Raw genomic sequence first — 24,466 nt, forward strand, 5'->3', positions numbered from 1 at the left:
AGAATCTACCTCACCTCTATGTGTATATACTGAGGAGAATCTACCTCACCTCTATGTTTATATACTGAGGAGAATCTACCTCACCTCTCTGTGTATATAGTGAGCAGAATGTAACTCACCTCTATGTGTATTTTCTGAGGGGAATCTACCTCATCTCTATGTGTGTATATACTGAGGAGAATCTACCTCCCCTCTATGTGTATATAGTTAGGAGAATCTACCTCACCTCTAAGAGTATATACTGAGGAGAATCTACCTCACCTCTATGTGTATATACGGAGGAGAATCTACCTCACCTCTATGTTTATACACTGAGGAGAATCTACCTCACCTCTGTGTGTATATACTGAGGAGAATCTACCTCACCTCTATGTGTATATACTGAGGACAATCTACCTCACCTCTATGTGTATATACTGAGGAGAATCTACCTCACCTCTAAGAGTATATACTGAGGAGAATCTACCTCACCTCTATGTGTATATACGGAGGAGAATCTACCTCACCTCTATGTTTATACACTGAGGAGAATCTACCTCACCTCTGTGTGTATATACTGAGGAGAATCTACCTCACCTCTATGTGTATATACTGAGGGGAATCTACCTCACCTCTATGTGTATATACTGAGGACAATCTACCTCACCTCTGTGTGTATATACTGAGGAGAATCTAGGAAATCTCTATAGAGCAGATGACACTATTGTACTGTTATACACTGCAGTACAATAGTGTCATCTGCTCTATAGGGAATACTGAGGCCTCGTCTGGATGGAGCGCCCCCTACTGTTATACACTGCAGTATAGTAGTGTCATCTGCTCTATAGAGAATACTGAGGACACATCTGGATGGAGCGCCCCCTACTGTTATACACTGCAGTACAGTAGTATCATCTGCTCTATAGAGAATACTGAGGCCACATCTGGATGGAGCGCCCCCTACTGTTATACACTGCAGTACAGTAGTATCATCTGCTCTATAGAGAATACTGAGGACACATCTGGATGGAGCGCCCCCTACTGTTATACACTGCAGTACAGTAGTGTCATCTGCTCTATAGAGAACACTGAGGCCACATCTGGATGGAGCGCCCCCTACTGTTATACACTGCAGTACAGTAGTGTCATCTGCTCTATAGAGAACACTGAGGCCACATCTGGATGGAGCGCCCCCTACTGTTATACACTGCAGTACAGTAGTGTCATCTGCTCTATAGAGAACACTGAGGACACTTCTGGATGGAGCGCCCTCTACTGTTATACACTGCAGTACAGTAGTGTCATCTGCTCTATAGAGAATACTGAGGTCACATCTGGATGGAGCGCCTCCTACTGTTATACACTGCAGTACAGTAGTGTCAGCTGCTCTATAGAGAATACTGAGGCCACATCTGGATGGAGCGCCTCCTACTGTTATACACTGCAGTACAGTAGTGTTATCTGCTCTATAGAGAATACTGAGGCCACATCTGGATGGAGCGCCCCCTACTGTTATACACTGCAGTACAGTAGTGTCATCTGCTCTATAGAGAATACTGAGGCCACATCTGGATGGAGCGCCCCCTACTGTTATACACTGCAGTATAGTAGTGTCATCTGCTCTATAGAGAATACTGAGGACACATCTCGATGGAGCGCCCCCTACTGTTATACACTGCAGTACAGTAGTGTCATCTGCTCTATAGAGAACAGTGAGGACACATCTGGATGGAGTGCCCCCTACTGTTATACACTGCAGTACAGTAGTGTCATCTGCTCTATAGAGAACACTGAGGACACTTCTGGATGGAGCGCCCCCTACTGTTATACACTGCAGTACAGTAGTGTCATTTGCTCTATAGAGAACACTGAGGACACAAATGGATGGAGTGCCCCCTGCTGTTATACACTGCAGTACAGTAGTGTCATCTGCTCTATAGAGAACACTGAGGACACATCTGGATGGAGCGCCCCCTACTGTTATACACTGCAGTACAGTAGTGTCATCTGCTCTATAGAGAATAGTGAGGCCACATCTGGATGGAGCGCCCCTTACTGTTACACACTGCAGTACAGTAGTGTCATCTGCTCTATAGAGAACACTGAGGCCACATCTGGATGGAGCGCCCCCTACTGTTATACACTGCAGTATAGTAGTGTCATCTGCTCTATAAAGAACAAGGAGGACACATCTGGATGGAGCGCCCCCTACTGTTATACACTGCAGTACAGTAGTGTCATCTGCTCTATAGAGAATACTGAGGCCATATCTGGATGGAGCGCCCCCTACTGTTATACACTGCAGTACAGTAGTGTCATCTGCTCTATAGAGAATACTGAGGCCACATCTGGATGGAGCGCCTCCTACTGTTATACACTGCAGTACAGTAGTGTCATCTGCTCTATAGAGAACACTGAGGCCACATCTGGATGGAGCGCCCCCTACTGTTATACACTGCAGTATAGTAGTGTCATCTGCTCTATAGAGAACACTGAGGCCACATGTGGATGGAGCGCCCCCTACTGTTATACACTGCAGTACAGTAGTGTCATCTGCTCTATAGAGAACACTGAGGACACATCTGGATGGAGCGTCCCCTACTGTTATACACTGCAGTACAGTAGTGTCATCTGCTCTATAGAGAATACTGAGGACACATCTGGATGGAGCGCCCCCTACTGTTATACACTGCAGTACAGTAGTGTCATCTGCTCTATAGAGAACAGTGAGGACACATCTGGATGGAGCGCCCCCTACTGTTATACACTGCAGTACAGTAGTGTCATCTGCTCTATAGAGAACACTGAGGCCACATGTGGATGGAGCGTCCCCTACTGTTATACACTGCAGTACAGTAGTGTCATCTGCTCTATAGAGAACAGTGAGGACACATCTGGATGGAGCGCCCCTACTGTTATACACTGCAGTACAGTAGTGTCATCTGCTCTATAGAGAATACTGAGGCCAAATCTGGATGGAGTGCCCCCTACTGTTATACACTGCAGTACAGTAGTATCATCTGCTCTATAGAGAATACTGAGGCCTCGTCTGGATGGAGCGCCCCCTACTGTTATACACTGCAGTGCAGTAGTGTCATCTGCCCTATAGAGAATACTGAGGACACATCTAGATGGAGCGCCTCCTACTGTTATACACTGCAGTACAGTAGTGTCATCTGCTCTATAGAGAACACTGAGGCCACATCTGGATGGAGCGCCCCCTACTGTTATACACTGCAGTACAGTAGTGTCATCTGCTCTATAGAGAACACTGAGGCCACATCTGGATGGAGCGCCCCCTACTGTTATACACTGCAGTACAGTAGTGTCATCTGCTCTATAGAGAACACTGAGGACACTTCTGGATGGAGCGCCCTCTACTGTTATACACTGCAGTACAGTAGTGTCATCTGCTCTATAGAGAATACTGAGGTCACATCTGGATGGAGCGCCTCCTACTGTTATACACTGCAGTACAGTAGTGTCAGCTGCTCTATAGAGAATACTGAGGCCACATCTGGATGGAGCGCCTCCTACTGTTATACACTGCAGTACAGTAGTGTTATCTGCTCTATAGAGAATACTGAGGCCACATCTGGATGGAGCGCCCCCTACTGTTATACACTGCAGTACAGTAGTGTCATCTGCTCTATAGAGAATACTGAGGCCACATCTGGATGGAGCGCCCCCTACTGTTATACACTGCAGTATAGTAGTGTCATCTGCTCTATAGAGAATACTGAGGACACATCTCGATGGAGCGCCCCCTACTGTTATACACTGCAGTACAGTAGTGTCATCTGCTCTATAGAGAACAGTGAGGACACATCTGGATGGAGTGCCCCCTACTGTTATACACTGCAGTACAGTAGTGTCATCTGCTCTATAGAGAACACTGAGGACACTTCTGGATGGAGCGCCCCCTACTGTTATACACTGCAGTACAGTAGTGTCATTTGCTCTATAGAGAACACTGAGGACACAAATGGATGGAGTGCCCCCTGCTGTTATACACTGCAGTACAGTAGTGTCATCTGCTCTATAGAGAACACTGAGGACACATCTGGATGGAGCGCCCCCTACTGTTATACACTGCAGTACAGTAGTGTCATCTGCTCTATAGAGAATAGTGAGGCCACATCTGGATGGAGCGCCCCTTACTGTTATACACTGCAGTACAGTAGTGTCATCTGCTCTATAGAGAATACTGAGGCCATATCTGGATGGAGCGCCCCCTACTGTTATACACTGCAGTACAGTAGTGTCATCTGCTCTATAGAGAATACTGAGGCCACATCTGGATGGAGCGCCCCCTACTGTTATACACTGCAGTACAGTAGTGTCATCTGCTCTATAGAGAACACTGAGGCCACATCTGGATGGAGCGCCCCCTACTGTTATACACTGCAGTATAGTAGTGTCATCTGCTCTATAGAGAACACTGAGGCCACATGTGGATGGAGCGCCCCCTACTGTTATACACTGCAGTACAGTAGTGTCATCTGCTCTATAGAGAACACTGAGGACACATCTGGATGGAGCGTCCCCTACTGTTATACACTGCAGTACAGTAGTGTCATCTGCTCTATAGAGAATACTGAGGACACATCTGGATGGAGCGCCCCCTACTGTTATACACTGCAGTACAGTAGTGTCATCTGCTCTATAGAGAATACTGAGGCCACATCTGGATGGAGCGCCCCCTACTGTTATACACTGCAGTACAGTAGTGTCATCTGCTCTATAGAGAACACTGAGGACAAATCTGGATGGAGCGCCCCCTACTGTTATACACTGCAGTACAGTAGTGTCATCTGCTCTATAGAGAATACTGAGGACACATCTGGATGGAGCGCCTCCTACTGTTATACACTGCAGTACAGTAGTGTCATCTGCTCTATAGAGAACACTGAGGCCACATCTGGATGGAGCGCCCCCTACTGTTATACACTGCAGTATAGTAGTGTCATCTGCTCTATAGAGAACACTGAGGCCACATGTGGATGGAGCGCCCCCTACTGTTATACACTGCAGTACAGTAGTGTCATCTGCTCTATAGAGAACACTGAGGACACATCTGGATGGAGCGTCCCCTACTGTTATACACTGCAGTACAGTAGTGTCATCTGCTCTATAGAGAATACTGAGGACACATCTGGATGGAGCGCCCCCTACTGTTATACACTGCAGTACAGTAGTGTCATCTGCTCTATAGAGAACAGTGAGGACACATCTGGATGGAGCGCCCCCTACTGTTATACACTGCAGTACAGTAGTGTCATCTGCTCTATAGAGAACACTGAGGCCACATGTGGATGGAGCGTCCCCTACTGTTATACACTGCAGTACAGTAGTGTCATCTGCTCTATAGAGAACAGTGAGGACACATCTGGATGGAGCGCCCCCTACTGTTATACACTGTAGTACAATAGTGTCATCTGCTCTATAGAGAACACTGAGGACACATCTGGATGGAGCGCCCCTACTGTTATACACTGCAGTACAGTAGTGTCATCTGCTCTATAGAGAATACTGAGGCCAAATCTGGATGGAGTGCCCCCTACTGTTATACACTGCAGTACAGTAGTATCATCTGCTCTATAGAGAATACTGAGGCCTCGTCTGGATGGAGCGCCCCCTACTGTTATACACTGCAGTGCAGTAGTGTCATCTGCCCTATAGAGAATACTGAGGACACATCTAGATGGAGCGCCCCCTACTGTTATACACTGCAGTACAGTAGTGTCATCTGCTCTATAGAGAATACTGAGGCCTCGTCTGGATGGAGCACCCCCTACTGTTATACACTGCAGTACAGTAGTGTCATCTGCTCTATAGAGAATACTGAGGACTCGTCTGGATGGAGCGCCCCCTACTGTTATACACTGCAGTACAGTAGTGTCATCTGCTCTATAGAGAATACTGAGGCCACATCTGGATGGAGCGCCCCCTACTGTTATACACTGCAGTACAGTAGTGTCATCTGCTCTATAGAGAATACTGAGGCCACATCTGGATGGAGCGCCCCCTACTGTTATACACTGCAGTACAATAGTGTCATCTGCTCTATAGAGAACACTGAGGACACATCTGGATGGAGCGCCCCCTACTGTTGTACACTGCAGGACAGTAGTGTCATCTGCTCTATAGAGAACACTGAGGCCACATCTGGATGGAGCGCCCCCTACTGTTATACACTGCAGTACAGTAGTGTCATCTGCTCTATAGAGAATACTGAGGCCACATCTGGATGGAGCGCCCCCTACTGTTATACACTGCAGTATAGTAGTTTCATCTGCTCTGTAGAGAATACTGAGGCCTAGTCTGGATGGAGCGCCCCCTACTGTTATACACTGCAGTACAGTAGTGTCATCTGCTCTATAAAGAACAAGGAGGACACATCTGGATGGAGCGCTCCTACTGTTATACACTGCAGTACAATAGTGTCATCTGCTCTATAGAGAATACTGAGGCCACATCTGGATGGAGCGCCCCCTACTGTTATACACTGCAGTACAGTAGTTTCATCTGCTCTATAGAGAATACTGAGGACACATCTGGATGGAGCGCCCCCTACTGTTATACACTGCAGTACAGTAGTGTCATCTGCTCTGTAGAGAATACTGAGGCCTAGTCTGGATGGAGCGCCCCCTACTGTTATACACTGCAGTACAGTAGTGTCATCTGCTCTATAGAGAACACTGAGGACACATCTGGATGGAGCGCCCCCTACTGTAATACACTGCAGTACAGTAGTGTCATCTGCTCTATAGAGAATACTGAGGCCACATCTGGATGGAGCGCCTCCTACTGTTATACACTGCAGTACAGTAGTGTCATCTGCTCTATAGAGAACACTGAGGCCACATCTGGATGGAGCGCCCCCTACTGTTATACACTGCAGTACAGTAGTGTCATCTGCTCTATAGAGAACACTGAGGCCACATCTGGATGGAGCGCCCCCTACTGTTATACACTGCAGTACAGTAGTGTCATCTGCTCTATAGAGAACACTGAGGACACATCTGGATGGAGCGCCCCCTACTGTTATACACTGCAGTACAGTAGTGTCATCTGCTCTATAGAGAACACTGAGGCCACATCTGGATGGAGCGCCCCCTACTGTTATACACTGCAGTACAGTAGTGTCATCTGCTCTATAGAGAACACTGAGGCCACATCTCGATGGAGCGCCCCCTACTGTTATACACTGCAGTACAGTAGTGTCATCTGCTCTACAGAGAATACTGAGGACACATCTGGATGGAGCGCCCCCTACTGTTATACACTGCAGTACAGTAGTGTCATCTGCTCTATAGAGAACACTGAGGCCACATCTGGATGGAGCGCCCCCTACTGTTATACACTGCAGTACAGTAGTGTCATCTGCTCTATAGAGAACACTGAGGCCACATGTGGATGGAGTGCCCCCTACTGTTATACACTGCAGTACAGTAGTATCATCTGCTCTATAGCAAATACTGAGGACACATCTGGATGGAGCGCCCCCTACTGTTATACACTGCAGTACAGTAGTGTCATCTGCTCTATAGAGAACAGTGAGGCCACATCTGGATGGAGCGCCCCCTACTGTTATACACTGCAGTATAGTAGTATCATCTGCTCTATAGAGAACAGTGAGGACACATCTGGATGGAGCGCCCCCTACTGTTATACACTGCAGTACAGTAGTGTCATCTGCTCTATAGAGAACACTGAGGCCACTTCTGGATGGAGCGCCTCCTACTGTTATACACTGCAGTACAGTAGTGTCATCCGCTCTATAGAGAATACTGAGGACACATCTGGATGGAGCGCCCCCTACTGTTATACACTGCAGTACAGTAGTGTCTTCTGCTCTATAGAGAACACTGAGGACACATCTGGATGGAGCGCCCCCTACTGTTATATACTGCAGTACAGTAGTGTCATCTGCTCTATAGAGAACACTGAGGCCACATCTGGATGGAGCGCCCCCTACTGTTATACACTGCAGTACAGTAGTGTCATCTGCTCTATAGAGAACACTGAGGACACATCTGGATGGAGCGCCCCCTACTGTTGTACACTGCAGGACAGTAGTGTCATCTGCTCTATAGAGAACAGTGAGGACACATCTGGATGTAGCGCCCCCTACTGTTATACACTGCAGTACAGTAGTATCATCTGCTCTATAGAGAACACTGAGGCCACATCTGGATGGAGCGCCCCCTACTGTTATACACTGCAGTACAGTAGTGTCATCTGCTCTATAGAGAATACTGAGGCCACATCTGGATGGAGCGCCCCCTACTGTTATACACTGCAGTACAGCAGTGTCATCTGCTCTATAGAGAATACTGAGGACACATCTGGATGGAGCGCCCCCTACTGTTATACACTGCAGTACAATAGTGTCATCTGCTCTATAGAGAATACTGAGGACACTTCTGGATGGAGCGCCCCCTACTGTTATACACTGCAGTACAGTAGTGTCATCTGCTCTAAAGAGAATACTGAGGCCACATCTGGATGGAGCGCCCCCTACTGTTATACACTGCAGTACAGTAGTGTCATCTGCTCTATAGAGAACACTGAGGACAAATCTGGATGGAGCGCCCCCTACTGTTATACACTGCAGTACAGTAGTGTCATCTGCTCTATAGAGAATACTGAGGACACATCTGGATGGAGCGCCTCCTACTGTTATACACTGCAGTACAGTAGTGTCATCTGCTCTATAGAGAACACTGAGGACACATCTGGATGGAGCGCCCCCTACTGTTATACACTGCAGTACAGTAGTGTCATCTGCTCTATAGAGAATACTGAGGCCACATCTGGATGGAGCGCCCCCTACTGTTATACACTGCAGTACAGTAGTGTCATCTGCTCTATAGACAATACTGAGGCCACATCTGGATGGAGCGCCTCCTACTGTTATACACTGCAGTACAGTAGTGTCATCTGCTCTATAGAGAACACTGAGGCCACATCTGGATGGAGCGCCCCCTACTGTTATACACTGCAGTACAGTAGTATCATCTGCTCTATAGAGAATACTGAGGCCACATCTGGATGGAGCGCCCCCTACTGTTATACACTGCAGTACAGTAGTATCATCTGCTCTATAGAGAATACTGAGGCCACATCTGGATGGAGCGCCCCCTACTGTTATACACTGCAGTACAGTAGTGTCATCTGCTCTATAAAGAATACTGAGGCCACATCTGGATGGAGCGCCCCCTACTGTTATACACTGCAGTACAGTAGTGTCATCTGCTCTATAGAGAATACTGAGGACACGTCTGGATGGAGCGCCCCCTACTGTTATACACTGCAGTACAGTAGTGTCATCTGCTCTATAGAGAATACTGAGGACACGTCTGGATGGAGCGCCCCCTACTGTTATACACTGCAGTACAGTAGTGTCATCTGCTCTATAGAGAGCACTGAGGACACATCTGGATGGAGCGCCCCCTACTGTTATACACTGCAGTACAGTAGTATCATCTGCTCTATAGAGAATACTGAGGACACGTCTGGATGGAGCGCCCCCTACTGTTATACACTGCAGTACAGTAGTGTCATCTGCTCTATAGAGAGCACTGAGGACACATCTGGATGGAGCGCCCCCTACTGTTATACACTGCAGTACAGTAGTGTCATCTGCTCTATAGAGAATACTGAGGCCACATCTGGATGGAGCGCCCCCTACTGTTATACACTGCAGTACAGTAGTGTCATCTGCTCTATAGAGAATACTGAGGCCACATCTGGATGGAGCGCCCCCTACTGTTATACACTGCAGTACAGTAGTGTCATCTGCTCTATAGAGAATACTGAGGCCACATCTGGATGGAGCGCCCCCTACTGTTATACACTGCAGTATAGTAGTATCATCTGCTCTATAAAGAATACTGAGGCCACATCTGGATGGAGCGCCCCCTACTGTTATACACTGCAGTACAGTAGTGTCATCTGCTCTATAGAGAACACTGAGGCCACATCTGGATGGAGCGCCTCCTACTGTTATACACTGCAGTACAGTAGTGTCATCTGCTCTATAGAGAATACTGAGGACACGTCTGGATGGAGCGCCCCCTACTGTTATACACTGCAGTACAGTAGTGTCATCTGCTCTATAGAGAACACTGAGGCCACATCTGGATGGAGCGCCCCCTACTGTTATACACTGCAGTACAGTAGTGTCATCTGCTCTATAGAGAACACTGAGGACACATCTGGATGGAGCGCCCCCTACTGTTATACACTGCAGTGCAGTAGTGTCATCTGCTCTATAAAGAATACTGAGGCCACATCTGGATGGAGCGCCCCCTACTGTTATACACTGCAGTACAGTAGTGTCATCTGCTCTATAGAGAACACTGAGGCCACATCTGGATGGAGCGCCCCCTACTGTTATACACTGCAGTACAGTAGTGTCATCTGCTCTATAGAGAACACTGAGGCCACATCTGGATGGAGCGCCCCCTACTGTTATACACTGCAGTACAGTAGTGTCATCTGCTCTATAGAGAACACTGAGGCCACATCTGGATGGAGCGCCCCCTACTGTTATACACTGCAGTACAGTAGTGTCATCTGCTCTATAGAGAACACTGAGGACACTTCTGGATGGAGCGCCCTCTACTGTTATACACTGCAGTACAGTAGTGTCATCTGCTCTATAGAGAACACTGAGGACACATCTGGATGGAGCGCCCCCTACTGTTATACACTGCAGTACAGTAGTGTCATCTGCTCTAAAGAGAACACTGAGGCCACATCCGGATGGAGCGCCCCCTACTATTATACACTGCAGTACAATAGTGTCATCTGCTCAATAGAGAATACTGAGGCCACATCTGGATGGAGCGTCCCCTACTGTTATACACTGCAGTACAATAGTGTCATCTGCTCTATAGAGAATACTGAGGACACATCTGGATGGAGCGCCCCCTACTGTTATACACTGCAGTACAGTAGTGTCAGCTGCTCTATAGAGAATACTGAGGTCACATCTGGATGGAGCGCCTCCTACTGTTATACACTGCAGTACAGTAGTGTCAGCTGCTCTATAGAGAATACTGAGGCCACATCTGGATGGAGCGCCTCCTACTGTTATACACTGCAGTACAGTAGTGTTATCTGCTCTATAGAGAATACTGAGGCCACATCTGGATGGAGCGCCCCCTACTGTTATACACTGCAGTACAGTAGTGTCATCTGCTCTATAGAGAATACTGAGGACACATCTGGATGGAGCGCCCCCTACTGTTATACACTGCAGTATAGTAGTGTCATCTGCTCTATAGAGAATACTGAGGACACATCTCGATGGAGCGCCCCCTACTGTTATACACTGCAGTACAGTAGTGTCATCTGCTCTATAGAGAACAGTGAGGACACATCTGGATGGAGTGCCCCCTACTGTTATACACTGCAGTACAGTAGTGTCATCTGCTCTATAGAGAACACTGAGGACACTTCTGGATGGAGCGCCCCCTACTGTTATACACTGCAGTACAGTAGTGTCATTTGCTCTATAGAGAACACTGAGGACACAAATGGATGGAGTGCCCCCTGCTGTTATACACTGCAGTACAGTAGTGTCATCTGCTCTATAGAGAACACTGAGGACACATCTGGATGGAGCGCCCCCTACTGTTATACACTGCAGTACAGTAGTGTCATCTGCTCTATAGAGAATACTGAGGCCACATCTAGATGGAGCGCCCCTTACTGTTATACACTGCAGTACAGTAGTGTCATCTGCTCTATAGAGAACACTGAGGCCACATCTGGATGGAGCGCCCCCTACTGTTATACACTGCAGTATAGTAGTGTCATCTGCTCTATAAAGAACAAGGAGGACACATCTGGATGGAGCGCCCCCTACTGTTATACACTGCAGTACAGTAGTGTCATCTGCTCTATAGAGAATACTGAGGCCACATCTGGATGGAGCGCCCCCTACTGTTATACACTGCAGTACAGTAGTGTCATCTGCTCTATAGAGAATACTGAGGCCACATCTGGATGGAGCGCCTCCTACTGTTATACACTGCAGTACAGTAGTGTCATCTGCTCTATAGAGAACACTGAGGCCACATCTGGATGGAGCGCCCCCTACTGTTATACACTGCAGTATAGTAGTGTCATCTGCTCTATAGAGAACACTGAGGACACATGTGGATGGAGCGCCCCCTACTGTTATACACTGCAGTACAGTAGTATCATCTGCTCTATAGAGAATAGTGAGGACACATCTGGATGGAGCGCCCCCTACTGTTATACACTGCAGTACAGTAGTATCATCTGCTCTATAGAGAATACTGAGGACACATCTGGATGGAGCGCCCCCTACTGTTATACACTGCAGTACAGTAGTGTCATCTGCTCTATAGAGAACAGTGAGGACACATCTGGATGGAGCGCCCCCTACTGTTATACACTGCAGTACAGTAGTGTCATCTGCTCTATAGAGAACAGTGAGGACACATCTGGATGGAGCGCCCCCTACTGTTATACACTGTAGTACAATAGTGTCATCTGCTCTATAGAGAACACTGAGGACACATCTGGATGGAGCGCCCCTACTGTTATACACTGCAGTACAGTAGTGTCATCTGCTCTATAGAGAATACTGAGGCCAAATCTGGATGGAGTGCCCCCTACTGTTATACACTGCAGTACAGTAGTATCATCTGCTCTATAGAGAATACTGAGGCCTCGTCTGGATGGAGCGCCCCCTACTGTTATACACTGCAGTGCAGTAGTGTCATCTGCCCTATAGAGAATACTGAGGACACATCTAGATGGAGCGCCTCCTACTGTTATACACTGCAGTACAGTAGTGTCATCTGCTCTATAGAGAATACTGAGGCCTCGTCTGGATGGAGCACCCCCTACTGTTATACACTGCAGTACAGTAGTGTCATCTGCTCTATAGAGAATACTGAGGCCTCGTCTGGATGGAGCGCCCCCTACTGTTATACACTGCAGTACAGTAGTGTCATCTGCTCTATAGAGAATACTGAGGCCACATCTGGATGGAGCGCCCCCTACTGTTATACACTGCAGTACAGTAGTGTCATCTGCTCTATAGAGAATACTGAGGCCACATCTGGATGGAGCGCCCCCTACTGTTATACACTGCAGTACAATAGTGTCATCTGCTCTATAGAGAACACTGAGGACACATCTGGATGGAGCGCCCCCTACTGTTGTACACTGCAGGACAGTAGTGTCATCTGCTCTATAGAGAACACTGAGGCCACATCTGGATGGAGCGCCCCCTACTGTTATACACTGCAGTACAGTAGTGTCATCTGCTCTATAGAGAATACTGAGGCCACATCTGGATGGAGCGCCCCCTACTGTTATACACTGCAGTATAGTAGTTTCATCTGCTCTGTAGAGAATACTGAGGCCTAGTCTGGATGGAGCGCCCCCTACTGTTATACACTGCAGTACAGTAGTGTCATCTGCTCTATAAAGAACAAGGAGGACACATCTGGATGGAGCGCTCCTACTGTTATACACTGCAGTACAGTAGTTTCATCTGCTCTATAGAGAATACTGAGGCCACATCTGGATGGAGCGCCCCCTACTGTTATACACTGCAGTACAGTAGTTTCATCTGCTCTATAGAGAATACTGAGGACACATCTGGATGGAGCGCCCCCTACTGTTATACACTGCAGTACAGTAGTGTCATCTGCTCTGTAGAGAATACTGAGGCCTAGTCTGGATGGAGCGCCCCCTACTGTTATACACTGCAGTACAGTAGTGTCATCTGCTCTATAGAGAACACTGAGGACACATCTGGATGGAGCGCCCCCTACTGTTATACACTGCAGTACAGTAGTGTCATCTGCTCTATAGAGAATACTGAGGCCACATCTGGATGGAGCGCCTCCTACTGTTATACACTGCAGTACAGTAGTGTCATCTGCTCTATAGAGAATACTGAGGCCACATCTGGATGGAGCGCCCCCTACTGTTATACACTGCAGTACAGTAGTGTCATCTGCTCTATAGAGAATACTGAGGCCACATCTGGATGGAGCGCCCCCTACTGTTATACACTGCAGTATAGTAGTGTCATCTGCTCTATAGAGAATACTGAGGACACATCTGGATGGAGCGCCCCCTACTGTTATACACTGCAGTACAGTAGTGTCATCTGCTTTATAGAGAATACTGAGGCCCCATCTGGATGGAGCGCCCCCTACTGTTATACACTGCAGTACAGTAGTGTCATCTGCTCTATAGAGAACACTGAGGACACATCTGGATGGAGCGCCCCCTACTGTTATACACTGCAGTACAGTAGTGTCATCTGCTCTATAGAGAACACTGAGGCCACATCTGGATGGAGCGCCCCCTACTGTTATACACTGCAGTACAGTAGTGTCATCTGCTCTATAGAGAACACTGAGGCCACATCTGGATGGAGCGCCTCCTACTGTTATACACTGCAGTACAGTAGTGTCATCTGCTCTATAGAGAACACTGAGGACACATCTGAATGGAGCGCCCCCTACTGTTATACACTGCAGTACAGTAGTGTCATCTGCTCTATAGAGTATACTGAGGACACATCTGGATGGAGCGCCCCCTACTGTTATACACTGCAGTACAGTAGTGTCATCTGCTCTATAGAGTATACTGAGGACACATCTGGATGGAGCGCCCCCTACTGTTATACACTGCAGTACAGTAGTGTCATCTGCTCTATAGAGAATACTGAGGACACATCTGGATGGAGCGCCCCCTACTGTTATACACTGCAGTACAGTAGTGTCATCTGCTCTATAGAGAATACTCAGGACACATCTGGATGGAGCGCCCCCTACTGTTATACACTGCAGCACAGTAGTATCATCTGCTCTATAGAGAACACTGAGGACACATCTGGATGGAGCGCCCCCTACTGTTATACACTGCAGTACAGTAGTGTCATCTGCTCTATAGAGAATACTGAGGCCACATCTGGATGGAGCGCCCCCTACTGTTATACACTGCAGTACAGTAGTGTCATCTGCTCTATAGAGAACACTGAGGACACATCTGAATGGAGCGCCCCCTACTGTTATACACTGCAGTACAGTAGTGTCATCTGCTCTATAGAGAATACTGAGGACACATCTGGATGGAGCGCCCCCTACTGTTATACACTGCAGTACAGTAGTGTCATCTGCGCTATAGAGAATACTGAGGACACATCTGGATGGAGCGCCCCCTACTGTTATACACTGCAGTACAGTAGTATCATCTGCTCTATAGAGAACACTGAGGACACATCTGGATGGAGCGCCCCCTACTGTTATACACTGCAGTACAGTAGTGTCATCTGCTCTATAGAGAATACTGAGGCCACATCTGGATGGAGCGCCCCCTACTGTTATACACTGCAGTACAGTAGTATCATCTGCTCTATAGAGAATACTGAGGACACATCTGGATGGAGCGCCCCCTACTGTTATATACTGCAGTACAGTAGTGTCATCTGCTCTATAGAGAATACTGAGGCCCCATCTGGATGGAGCGCCCCCTACTGTTATACACTGCAGTACAGTAGTGTCATCTGCTCTATAGAGAATACTGAGGACACATCTGGATGGAGCGCCCCCTACTGTTATACACTGCAGTACAGTAGTATCATCTGCGCTATAGAGAATACTGAGGACACATCTGGATGGAGCGCCTCCTACTGTTATACACTGCAGTACAGTAGTGTCATCTGCTCTATAGAGAACACTGAGGACACATCTGGATGGAGCGCCTCCTACTGTTATACACTGCAGTACAGTAGTGTCATCTGCTCTATAGAGAATACTGAGGCCACATCTGGATGGAGCGCCCCCTACTGTTATACACTGCAGTACAGTAGTGTCATCTGCTCTATAGAGAACACTGAGGACACATCTGGATGGAGCGCCTCCTACTGTTATACACTGCAGTACAGTAGTGTCATCTGCTCTATAGAGAATACTGAGGCCCCATCTGGATGGAGCGCCCCCTACTGTTATACACTGCAGTACAGTAGTGTCATCTGCTCTATAGAGAATACTGAGGACACATCTGGATGGAGCGCCCCCTACTGTTATACACTGCAGTGCAGTAGTGTCATCTGCTCTATAGAGAATACTGAGGACACATCTGGATGGAGCGCCCCCTACTGTTATACACTGCAGTACAGTAGTATCATCTGCTCTATAGAGAACACTGAGGCCACATCTGGATGGAGCGCCCCCTACTGTTATACACTGCAGTACAGTAGTGTCATCTGCTCTATAGAGAACACTGAGGCCACATCTGGATGGAGCGCCCCCTACTGTTATACACTGCAGTATAGTAGTGTCATCTGCTCTATAGAGAACACTGAGGACACATCTGGATGGAGCGCCCCCTACTGTTATACACTGCAGTACAGTAGTGTCATCTGCTCTATAGAGAACACTGAGGACACATCTGGATGGAGCGCCCCCTACTGTTATACACTGCAGTACAGTAGTGTCATCTGCTCTATAGAGAATACTGAGGACACATCTGGATGGAGCGCCCCCTACTGTTATACACTGCAGTACAGTAGTATCATCTGCTCTATAGAGAACACTGAGGCCACATCTGGATGGAGCGCCCCCTACTGTTATACACTGCAGTACAGTAGTGTCATCTGCTCTATAGAGAACACTGAGGCCACATCTGGATGGAGCGCCCCCTACTGTTATACACTGCAGTATAGTAGTGTCATCTGCTCTATAGAGAACACTGAGGACACATCTGGATGGAGCGCCCCCTACTGTTATACACTGCAGTACAGTAGTGTCATCTGCTCTATAGAGAACACTGAGGACACATCTGGATGGAGCGCCCCCTACTGTTATACACTGCAGTACAGTAGTGTCATTTGTGGCCCGCTGTCTGCCCCCGCAGGGATGGGTATGCAGCTTTATGTGGCCGTTCCTGTCAGTGCGGTTACAGTGGACTCCAACAAAATGTCTCCGCGCCTGCAGACAGCCGGGTCACGTGTCCTCCCTCTGCCGGGGACGCATATTAACTGTTTCCACCAGACTTCTGCCCCATTCAGCGGTTCCAGCACCTGGTTCGCCGCCCCTTCCCCGCCCCCTTAGAGATGCGCACGTGAATGGATCTATTGCATAAACATGTGCACGGACTAGCACACCACATGTACGCAATCAGAAGGGGGCGGTGAATCAGCCAACCCAAACAACCAATCAGGTTGCTGGAATTGCTGAATAGGGTAGAAGTCAGGTGGAAAGAGTTAATATGCTGCCGGGACGGCGGGCGGTGAGACGCTGCTGTGGCAGGGACAGCAGTGCTGGGGGACCGAGGAGCCGGCTGCACAGGTGACTGTAGTGTGAGGAGCCGGGACAGGAGGAAAGAGAAGACGCATGGCGGGCGTGGAGGGTTTATTGTACAGGAGGAAGCACCATATGGAAGGACATGCAGGGTGGGCGGGGCACACCAGAGCATGATGGGAGGGGATGATGGAGGCTGGTTGCCATGGACAACTGCAAAAGTAATGGCTGCCCCATTTTACTGTCTCTTTATATCGCACCAGCATATTCCGCAGCGCCGTGTCAAACTGCAAAACTGCCGGCCGAATCCAGCAGCAGCATCATTTTATATGGCCTGCGACGAGGGCCGGACGCTGATGCAGTGGCTCCGCGCTCACGCTTGGCCGAGGGGGCGGCACCAGCAGAGGGGGCAGCTGCCATCTTGTATTCTTAACTGCGGTGCAGCGACAGGAGGTGGCACCGCTCTGACAGCCCAGGCACCCTCGCCACCCTCTAGGGTGGAGGGCAGTGCCAAGCGCTCCACAGCCGGGTGACATGGTAGTACCATGTAGGGGTCATTCTCGCGGACGCGAATGTCTGAATAGCGCGGTACAAACCACTGGCGCTCCAGCCGTCCATGTTACGAAAAAATACTTGCGACGTACAGAGTGCAAATCGGCCGTGTGAATGAGTCCTTATAAACGGCACTTTGAAGGCAACCAGAAAGCTGATGTGGCCCTTGGCGATGAGTTAGAGGGGCCCCTGGAGCCGGTCAGATGACCTCTCACAGCCAATCCCTATGTGCTTCGTTACTGTGGAGAGCCCAGTTTCTTATTTCCCTCCATCAGCGGACAGAGAAGGAGGTGCCTGTGAGCAGCGCTACGTGCGGCGCCGTGGGGTCGGTGTCCAGCGGTTGTACCGCTACAGGAAGGCGAGGAGATTCGCAGACACTTCAGAGAGATCTTCTCTTTAAGCCTGTCTCCTGACGAGTATGGTCAGTAGGAGGACCCCACCATAGCCGCGCCGCGGGCCGGAGCGCTGCACACGTCTGCAGTCTACTCTATTCCTGCGGCATGTCTCGCAATAATAAACGCTGACAGTCGCTTCTGTGGCCGGCTGAGAAATGCCGATAAATCCTTCCCTGCGAATGCGGACGACTAAACGATCGCCGTTGACACGCGACAACACGAGAACGAGCGAAGATTATGGTTATGCCTGTGCAAAATGATCATGGAACAAAAAGCCAACCTCCTCATTGGTCGTTCGGGCGCCGGCCGTGTTTACACTGAAAGATCATCATTCACACGTTGTAGCGTTTTTTGAACGATAATTCTTCCATGTGAAAGGGCCCCAACCTGGTGGTCCGCCATCCGCTGCTAATAGTCATTTCGGGTCAGGGAACTGCTGACTGCAGTGTTCTATGGGAGGACAGATGTGGCACAGAGAACAATCCCAGCGTGCATCACTCGCATTACGTACTGTGGAGTTACAGGATAAAGTAACATTATTATCGCCTACAAGCAGCGCTGTACACCGTAAACAAGACGGGTCCGGGGTCTGAATACGAGACGGGTTCGGGGTCTGAATACGAGATGGGTGACTGGTCCGGGGTCTGAATACGAGACGGGTCCGGGGTCTGAATACGAGACGGGTGACTGGTCCGGGGTCTGAATACGAGAAGGGTGACGGGTCCGGGGTCTGAATACGAGACGGGTGACGGGTCCGGGGTCTGTATACGAGACGGGTGACGCGTCCGGGGTCTGTATACGAGACGGGTGACGCGTCCGGGGTCTGTATACGAGACGGGTGACGCGTCCGGGGTCTGTATACGAGACGGGTGACGCGTCCGGGGTCTGTATACGAGACGGGTGACGCGTCCGGGGTCTGTATACGAGACGGGTGACGCGTCCGTGGTCTGTATACGAGACGGGTGACGCGTCCGTGGTCTGTATACGAGACGGGTGACGCGTCCGGGGTCTGTATACGAGACGGGTGACGCGTCCGGGGTCTGTATACGAGACGGGTGACGGGTCCGCGGTCTGTATACGAGATGGGTGATGGGTCCGGGGGTCTGAATACGAGAAGGACGACGGGTACGGGGTCCGTATACGAGATGGGTGACGGGTACGGGGTCCGTATACGAGATGGGTGACGGGCCGGGGGTCCGTGTACGACATGGGTGACGGGCCGGGGGTCCGTGTACGACATTGGTGACGGGCCGGGGGTCCGTGTACGACATGGGTGATGGTCCGTATACGACATGGGTGACGGGTCGGGGGTCCGTGTACGACATGGGTGACGGGCCGGGGGTCCGTGTACGACATGGGTGACGGGCCAAGGGGTCCGTGTACGACATGGGTGACGGGCCAAGGGGTCCGTGTACGACATGGGTGACGGGCCAAGGGGTCCGTGTACGACATGGGTGACGGGCCAAGGGGTCCGTGTACGACATGGGTGACGGGCCAAGGGGTCCGTGTACGACATGGGTGACGGGCCAAGGGGTCCGTGTACGACATGGGTGACGGGCCAAGGGGTCCGTGTACGACATGGGTGACGGGCCAAGGGGTCCGTGTACGACATGGATGACGGGCCAGGGTCCGTGTACGACATGGGTGACGGGCCGGGGGTCCGTGTACGAGATGGATGATGGTCCGTGTATGAGATGGGTGACGGGTCGGGGGTCCGTGTACGAGATGGATGATGGTCCGTATACGAGATGGGTGACGGGCCGGGGGTCCGTGAAAGAGATGGATGATGGTCCGTGTACGAGATGGGTGACGGGTCGGGGGTCCGTGTACGAGATGGGTGACGGGCCGGGGGTCCGTGTACGAGATGGCTGACGGGCTGGGGGTCCGTGTACGAGATGGGTGACGGGCCGGGGGTCCGTGTACGAGATGGGTGACGGGTCGGGGGTCCGTATACGAGATGGGTGACGGGCCGGGGGTCCGTATACGAGATGGGTGACGGGCCGGGGGTCCGTGTACGAGATGGGTGACGGGCCGGGGGTCCGTGTACGAGATGGGTGACGGGCCGGGGATCCGTGTACGAGATGGGTGACGGGCCGGGGGTCCGTGTACGAGATGGGTGACGGGTCGGGGGTCCGTGTACGAGATGGATGATGGTCCGTATACGAGATGGGTGACGGGTCGGGGGTCCGTGTACGAGATGGGTGACGGGTCGGGGGTCCGTGTACGAGATGGATGATGGTCCGTGTACGAGATGGGTGACGGGCCGGGGGTCCGTGTACGAGATGGGTGACGGGCCGGGGGTCCGTGTACGAGATGGCTGACGGGCCGGGGGTCCGTGTACGAGATGGCTGACGGGCCGGGGGTCCGTGTACGAGATGGCTGACGGGCCGGGGGTCCGTGTACGAGATGGCTGACGGGCCGGGGGTCCGTGTACGAGATGGCTGACGGGCCGGGGGTCCGTGTACGAGATGGCTGACGGGCCGGGGGTCCGTGTACGAGATGGCTGACGGGCCGGGGGTCCGTGTACGAGATGGCTGACGGGCCGGGGGTCCGTGTACGAGATGGCTGACGGGCCGGGGGTCCGTGTACGAGATGGCTGACGGGCCGGGGGTCCGTGTACGAGATGGCTGACGGGCCGGGGGTCCGTGTACGAGATGGCTGACGGGCCGGGGGTCCGTGTACGAGATGGCTGACGGGCCGGGGGTCCGTGTACGAGATGGCTGACGGGCCGGGGGTCCGTGTACGAGATGGCTGACGGGCCGGGGGTCCGTGTACGAGATGGCTGACGGGTCGGGGGTCCGTGTACGAGATGGCTGACGGGTCGGGGGTCCGTGTACGAGATGGCTGACGGGTCGGGGGTCCGTGTACGAGATGGCTGACGGGTCGGGGGTCCGTGTACGAGATGGCTGACGGGTCGGGGGTCGGTGTACGAGATGGCTGACGGGTCGGGGGTCCGTGTACGAGATGGGTGACGGGTCGGGGGTTCGTATACGAGATGGGTGACGGGTCGGGAGTCCTTATACGAGATGGCTGACGGGTCGAGGGTCCTTATACGAGATGGCTGACGGGTCCGTATACGAGATGATACGAGATGGCTGACGGGTCCGTATACGAGATGGCTGACAGGTCGGGGGTCTGTATACAAGATGGGTGACGGGTACAGGGTCTGAAGACGAGTTCATAAAATGGTAGAGTTGGAAGCGACCTCCAGGGTCATCGGGTCCAACCCCCTGCTCAGTGCAGAATTCACTAAATCATCCCAGACAGATATTTGTCCAGCCTTTGTTTGAACACTTACATTGAAGGAGGTCTTGCCACCTCCCGTGGTAACCTGTTCCACTCATTGATCCCCTCACTGTCTAATATCTAATTTGTGTCTCCTCCCTTTCAGTTTCATCCCATTGCTTCTAGTCTTTCCTTGTGCAGATGAGCATATGGTTGATGCCTCTGCACTCTGACAGCCCTTTAGAGATTTTCTCTTCTGCAAGCTAAACATTCCTAGATCCTTAAACCGTTCCTCATAAAACATGATCTGCAGACCGCCCACTATCTTGGTAACGCTTCTCTGAACTTGCTGTAGTTTGTCTATGCCTTTTTTAAAGTGGGTTGCCCAGAAGTGGACCCAGTATTCCAGATGAGGTCTGACTAAGGAAGAGTAGAGGGGGATAATGACCTCACGTGATCTAGACTCTATGCTTCTCTTAACACATCCCAGAATTGTGTTTGCCTTTTTGGCTGCTGCATCACATTGTTGACTCATGTTCAGTCTATGATCTATTAGTATACCCGTCTTTTTCACATGTGCTGCCACTTAGCTCAATTCCTCCCATTCTGTATGTGCTTTTATAATTTTTCTTGCCCAGATGTAGGACTTTGCGTTTCTCCTTGTTAAATACCATTGTGTTAGTCGCTGCCCACTGTGCAAGCCTTTCTAGATCTTTTTGAATACTCTTCCTTTCTTCCCTAGTGTTGGCTATCCCTCCTAGCTTTGTGTCATTGTCAAATTTGATCAGTTTCCCCTCAATTCCCTCCTCCAGATAATTTATAAAAATTTTGAAGAACACTCCCCTAGGACAGAACCTTGTGGTACCCCCCTTGATATATTCTTCCACTTAGATGTGCAGCCATTTATGACCACTCTTTGAGTACGATCACTCAGCCAGTTGTGAATCCACCTAACAGTTGCCTTGTCAATCACATATTTGGTAATTTTTTCAATAAGTATGGGATGAGATACTTTGTCAAATGCTTCACTAAAGTCAAGATATACTATATCCACCGCATTTCCCTGATCAACCCAGTCGGTGATAGTGTCATAGAAGGAAATTAGATTCGTCTGGCGTGACTTGTTTGTTACAAACCCATGCTGGCTCTGGTTAATTACTCCATTTTAATCCAAGTACTTGCACACATACTGTTTTCTAATGTGTTCAAATATCTTTTCTGGTATAGAAGTCAGGCTCACAGGCCTGTAGTTTCCTGGATCCACCTTCTTCCCTTTTTTGAAGATAGGGACAACATTTGCCCTTTTCCAATCTTCTGGGACTTTTCCTGTTCTCCAGGTATTTCCAAAGATTATAGCTAGTGGTTCAGCAATTACCTCTGCTGCTTCCTTTAGTATCCTAGGATGTAATTCATCTGGACCTTGAGACTTAAATTCATTTAAGTTGGCTAAGTGTTCCCTCACCATCTCTGTGCATATAGCTAGCATGCATTGTTTTATTCCCCCAATAAAAGAGGGAAGATCAGTTGATGTTCCATCAAATGTTCGGCCTTCTCAACATCATTCTTAACCAATTCACCATTTTCATCTTGTAAGCATCCAATAGCATCTTTGACATGTCCCCCAAATCCTTTTTTATTGCTTTTGGCCTCTCTTTCAAGCCTCAATTCATTATTAGCTTTAGCTTTTCTCACACTTGCCCTACAGTTTCTGCAGATGGCATTATATTCTTCTTTAGATATTCCCTCCGCTTTCGAGATGCCACTGGGTCTGTATACAAGACGGATGGCAGGTCCGAGATCTGTATACAAAAATCGTGCGGGGTCTGTATACAAAAATCGTGCGGGGTCTGTATACAAAATGGGGCGGAGCCTGTATACGAGATGGTTTGCATACAAGATGCTCTGGGGTCTGTATACAAAATGGCTCAGGGTCTGTATATGAGATGGTCCGGGATCTGTGTACGAGATGGTCCGGGATCTGTGTACGGGATGGTCCGGCATCTGTGTACGAGATGGTCCGGCATCTGTGTACGAGATGGTCCGGCATCTGTGTACGAGATGGTCCGGCATCTGTGTACGAGATGGTCCGGCATCTGTGTACGAGATGGTCCGGCATCTGTGTACGAGATGGTTCGGCATCTGTGTACGAGATGGTTCGGCATCTGTGTACGAGATGGTTCGGCATCTGTGTACGAGATGGTTCGGCATCTGTGTACGAGATGGTTCGGCATCTGTGTACGAGATGGTTCGGCATCTGTGTACGAGATGGTCCGGCATCTGTGTACGAGATGGTCCGGCATCTGTGTACGAGATGGTCCGGCATCTGTGTACGAGATGGTCCGGCATCTGTGTACGTATCTGTATAGAAGGACGGGGTCTGAGGTCTGTATATACAGAGAATTGGCTCTATATTATTGGCTGCGCTGTGTCTAGTAATCGGGGCTAGTCAGTGTATTCCTAGAACACTGCTTATGGATAACTCTGGTTCCCCGGCTCACATAACAGCATAAATGAGGCACGCAGTACGCAGGAGGGGTGTATTTTTTTGTTAGTTTTTGTTTGCTGTTACTAAACAAAAGGGGACATCATTCAGCTTCACAAAAGTCTGAAAAATGTGATGCTTTTCGTCCCATGTGTACTCCAGGTTCTGACACTGAAAACAGATCAAATACGCAGGTAAATCCGCGTCAACAAGTGTAATATTGAGTGTAAAGCTGCACTGTAATCTAAACACTGTGCTTTTATCTGCATAGGAATTTCATATCTGCCTCCCATGATATGTCTCAAAATCGATGATGGGAAATACACACGTCCATTTGCCCCCATTGAAGAAGGGCCAAAACACAGCTGCTGTAAATGAGAATCTTATGGCACTGAACCTCATTAGAAACCTATGGGGGGGAAATTTACTAGTATGATTTGCCCCGACACATGGTGCGCCTAACCACTTCCCTCCATATGACGTAAGGGTACTTCCTGAAGGTGGGGTACTTCCCGCAACTG

General features: G+C 49.9%; 1 protein-coding gene across 1 annotated transcript in view; it reads left to right on the forward strand.

The window, feature by feature from the left end:
* The first annotated feature begins 17,258 nt into the window (after window positions 1-17,258).
* The window catches only part of LOC136588086 (zinc finger protein 3-like), a 65,852-nt gene continuing 58,644 nt past the window's right edge, over window positions 17,259-24,466 (forward strand). Inside the window, exon 1 of the mRNA XM_066587029.1 lies at window positions 17,259-17,339. Within this exon, the coding sequence (XP_066443126.1) occupies window positions 17,260-17,339 (80 nt within the window). The 5' untranslated portion in view covers window position 17,259. The remainder of the gene's footprint in view (window positions 17,340-24,466) is intronic.

The sequence above is a fragment of the Eleutherodactylus coqui genome, chromosome 13 (genome assembly GCF_035609145.1).
Source record: "Eleutherodactylus coqui strain aEleCoq1 chromosome 13, aEleCoq1.hap1, whole genome shotgun sequence".
Lineage (NCBI taxonomy): Eukaryota > Metazoa > Chordata > Amphibia > Anura > Eleutherodactylidae > Eleutherodactylus > Eleutherodactylus coqui.